The sequence below is a fragment of the Dipodomys ordii genome, unplaced genomic scaffold, assembly GCF_000151885.1.
Source record: "Dipodomys ordii isolate 6190 unplaced genomic scaffold, Dord_2.0 Scaffold219, whole genome shotgun sequence".
Taxonomy (NCBI): Eukaryota; Metazoa; Chordata; class Mammalia; order Rodentia; family Heteromyidae; genus Dipodomys; species Dipodomys ordii.
In genome coordinates, this window is record NW_012267435.1 from 1,378,443 (window position 1) to 1,383,238 (window position 4,796).

Below are 4,796 nucleotides of genomic sequence, written 5' to 3' on the forward strand. Positions count from 1 at the left end.
CTCATTACCTCACTCATGTAACTGTAACCCTCTGTATAGTATCTTTACAATAAAAAAAAAAAAAAAGAAATGTACTCATTATCTTGCTCATGTAATTGTAACCCATCTGTACAGTATTTTCACAATTAAAAAAAAGAAAAAAAAGATTGCTTTGGCTGTCTTTTGTGCTATGAATTTTAGGATTAACTTTTGTATCTCTATATTGAATTATCTTTGATTGCTTTGAATCTACAGATTATCCCAGTGCTACGGTAATTTTTACAATATTAAATCTGCCGAGCCTGAACATGGAAAGTCTTTTCATCTTCTAATGTCTTTGTCAATGTTTTATAGTGCTGTTTTAGTTGTTGTTGTTCTTATACTCAGGTTTGAACTTCAGGCCTTATGCTCTTGGAGAGTGGTGCTCTACTACTTGGTCTATACCTCCAGTTCTTGGATTTTATTACTTAACTGGAGATAAGAACCTTTTAGATTTGTCTGGCTGAGCTGGCTTCAAATTACATTCTTCAGATCTCAGCTTCCCAAATAGTTAAAGATTATAGGCTTGCGCCACTACCACCTGGCGCTACTTTCACTTTCTTTGTTAAATTTTTATGTGGGTATGGAATTGTAATTCTTCTTTGTACAACTACTTAATAATAAAAAAGAAATTGTGTCTAGGTATTTTTGGAAAGCTGTTGTGAATGGAAATGTTTTCCTGATTTCTTTCTCAGACTGTTCATTGTTGATGAATAGAAAAGATACTGGTTTTGTGTGTTGATTTTATATGCTGCTACAATGTTAAAAGTCATAATTAGATCTAAAAGGTTTTTTGGTGTGGAATCTTTAGAGTATTTTAAGAATAGGATGATATCATCTATAAACAAAAATAATTTGATGTTTTACTTTCCTGTTTGAATCTATTTTATTTATTTCTCTTGCTTCATTACTCTGGCTAGAAGTTTCAGTACTATATTGTGAAAGAGTGCAGAGAGTAGATATCCTTGTCTCACTTTTGACTTCTGAGAAAATGATTACAGCTATTTCCTATATAGAATGATGACGTTTAAAGCTATCATAGAAAAGCCGAGCCCCGGTGGCTCACGCCTGTAATCCTAGCTACTCAGGAGGCTGAGATCTGAGGATTATGGTTCAAAGCCAGCTCAGTAAGGAAAGTTCGTGAGACTCTTATCTCCAATAAACCACCAGAAACTGGAAGTGGTGCTGTGGCTCAAGTGGTAGAGTGCTTGCCTTGAGCTGAAGAGCTGAGGGACAGCGCTTAGGCCCAGAGTTCAAGCCTCACGACCAAAACAAAAAACAAAAAACAACCTTTATCATATATAGCTTTTATTATATTGAAGCACACTCTTTCTATTCCTAGTTTCTTCATATCTCTTATCATGAGAGAAAAGGCTTTTTATCATGTAGAAAAGGCTTTTTCTGCATCAATTAAGTTAGTCATACATTTGTCTTTGATTCTTTTTATATCCTGTATTACATTTATTGATTTATGCAGCAAATATCTAATCCTAGTGGTAATCCCTGAATGCATCAGCAAATGGAATGTGCAAATAGAGCATTGAGTTTGATAGTGACAAGAAGGTGAATTGAGCCTCTCTGCCTTCTGCTTCAGTGTTCCCAGAAGCTATCAAGTAATCTGTCTGTCTGAGGGTTTTGGAGTAAACTGTAAAAGTCATCTAATTTTGAGGATTTAGACTCAGGGCATTCTATCACACCTTGTAACATTCACCAGGTTGCAATTCCTAGAGGTACGTCTCAGTGTTTACAGATCTTATGCGTGGGGTGTGGAGGATGCACACCAAATGTGTGCTTTACGGCCCTCAAAGACATGCAGCAAAAACATGGCAGATACCACATGTGGGCTTTAAGGCTTTTAGGTCATGTATTGCTGTTCATCTCTTTGTTGAAGAAAAGCAGCCAAGGTTCTTAGTCTTACCTACAGCCAACAGATACAACTAGGAGGTAGACTTTAAAGAATAAATAGTATGCCACCCAAAGGGTCAGTGTTTGTTTCTAGTGCAACCCTCAGGCCATGAGCCTTGTTCCCTACCTGGGGGATCACAGTATCTGACAATTGTGCCAATTTGGTTTTGCTTCCAAAGCTCTCTATTACCTGTACTTCTCTTTGGAATTCTATCAGTCTCTCTCTTTCTATTACTATCTTTTGTGGATATCTTCTACTCAGACACTATGGCATTGTGTCCCAACACTCTCTGAAATGATTGTTTCTTATTTTCAAGCCTCCAAAGTAACTCAGTCTCAATCAATAGGCCTGTGTCAAGATTGCACCTTGATTGGTTTCACTAGTGAGGGGAGCTACAGAATTTCTTCCTTTATCAAGGTTAACCTTTCATACAGGACTAGTCATTGTCTCACCAAATCACTACGCTGTATTTTATTTTATATTTTCCCTTAACTATTTAAAAAAATATTGTGAAGGTAATGTACACAGGGCTAATAGTTACATAAGTCAGGTAATGAGTACATTTCTTTTTGAACAGTATCACCTTCTCCCTCATTTTCTACCAGTTTTTCCTTCACAACCCTGTATTTAAGATTTGGAAGAGGTATGGTCTTATTCTGAAGCTGAAATTATTATTTTGTCACCAGGGCCATCTGTGATTGTGATAGTGTCTTCAGTTTCATCCTCCCTTCCTAGGGGCCAATATCAGGATGTTTAACTGTTTTCTGGTTTTCTCTGTTGTTTCCATTTCTCTGTGATTTTCTTCTCTCTTCTACCTCTTTCGTTATTCTTAATGATATTCCTTTCTTCAGCATTCTCTCCTTTGTTACCCTAACTTTTCTCATTCATGGAGTCAAAACAATGGGCACCATCTTCTCTTTTGTTTTTGTTTGTCATGGAAGGGATTTTCATTGTTGTTGTTACTGGTTGTGGGGCTTGAACTCAGGTCCTGGACCCTGTTCCTGAGCATTTTTGCTTAAGAGCAGCACTCTTATCTCTTGAGTCATAGCTCCACTTAAGACTTTTTGGTGGTAAATTGGAGATAAGTATCTCACAGACTTTCCTACTCAGACTGGCTTTGAACCGTGATCCTCAGATTTCAGCCTGCTGAATAGCTAGGATTACAGTTATGAGCCACCAACATCTGGCTTTTTTTTTTTTTTATGAAAGGAAGCTTTGCTAAACACGATAATCTAGTTTGGCAGATGTTTTGTTTGAGGGCTTGGAAAACATTATTTCATTGGTGTATCTTTTGGGCTGGCACAATTTAGTTCATAACAGTGCCTTCTGACCCCAATTCTCCCAAGGATCTTACTGTTTATTCACCTGTAAAATGTGTTCAGACCATCTTAACATCCTGACTACATTTAATCTATTCCAGAATCAAATATAAATCCAAAATATCTAAAGTTAATGATCAAGGTTTTTATTTGTTTTGTTTTTTGGTTCAGATTCTGCAGCAATTTGAACTCAGGGCCTAGTTACTCTCCCTGAACTTTTTTTTGCTCAAGGGTTATCCCTGAACTTTTTTTTGCTCAAGGCTAACCCTTTTCCATTTGAGCCACAGATCCACTTCTTACTTTTTTGGTGTTTAATTGGAGATAAGAGTTTCATGGACTTTCTTGCCCAGTATATATTTGAATTGTAATCCACAGATCTAGCCTCCTGCGTAGCTAGAACTATAGGCAAGAACCACAAGCACCCAGCTAAGAAGTTCTTAAATTTCACCTTCTAAATTATCTTTATCACTTGGGTTAAGGCCATTGGGTATTAATTATCCTGTGGAAAAACTCTTCTTCAGGGCCACCAGGAAGAAGGAGGCTGCAGAAGATATCAGCGTCACTTTTGAAGATCAACAAAAGTTAAACAAACTTGCACGGAATACAAGTAGAATCACAGAGCTAAAGGAGGAAATAGAAGTAAAAAAGAAACAGCTCCAAAACTTAGAAGATGCCTGTGATGCCATCATGCTTGCAGATGACGACTGCATAACGATACCCTATCAAATTGGAGATGTGTTCATTAGCCACTCTCAGGAGGAAAACCAACATATGTTAGTAGACGCAAAGAAAAACTTGCAAGAAGAAATTGACACCTTAGTATCAAGAGTGGCAGCCATGCAGAGAGATCTGAAAGTTCAGCTATATGTGAAATTTGGCAGCAACATAAACCTGGAAGCTGATGAAAGCTAAACATTTTATAATACTTTTAAAATTTGTTAAATAAACTTGAATATTTAAAAAAAAAACCTCTTCTCCATCTGTGGATTGTGGAACCTCAATAGTAAGCTAAATGATTCCAATATACAATGATGGGATAAGGAAAGAATTGTAAAATAAAAAGTTATTTACAATGGAAGAAATGAATAACTTGGAAGGAACAAAAGCGAATTGCTTCAAACAAATCTAAAACTAGTAATGAGAATTTCTTGAATTCCAAGGTAATAGAATAATCACTTGTGGTTTAGTGCACTATTATTTAGCTCTACTGGGGGGCCCTGCTCTTATTTCTGCACATAAGTAGACCCACACTTTCTGGCATATAAACTTTATGACTTTTCTCCCAATCTCCTCCTTTGGCATGATTTCTGAAGACATAAAACTGAAATGAGTTGCCCCGGCCCGCGGGGTCGGTCAACAAGGGCTCGAAGAGGAACTGACCTGAATGAGAGACAAACCAGACCACCAGGAAGGAGACCAAGACAGGGTTCTGATCAAGGTCTCAAACTTTATTTTTTACACAGCAGTATATATAACATGCTGAGTAGGGTAATTAGCATCAGCAGGTCAATAGGGTTGCTAGGCACCAAAACTGCAAAGTATATCTTGCAAAA

The 4,796-nt window shown here is 37.2% G+C and overlaps 1 protein-coding gene across 1 annotated transcript in view; it reads left to right on the forward strand.

Moving 5' to 3' along the window:
• The window catches only part of LOC106000466 (prefoldin subunit 4-like), a 41,326-nt gene extending 37,171 nt beyond the window's left edge, over nucleotides 1-4,155 (forward strand). Inside the window, exon 4 of the mRNA XM_013035739.1 lies at nucleotides 3,765-4,155. Within this exon, the coding sequence (XP_012891193.1) occupies nucleotides 3,765-4,155 (391 nt within the window). The remainder of the gene's footprint in view (nucleotides 1-3,764) is intronic.
• Nucleotides 4,156-4,796: the final 641 nt, after the last annotated feature.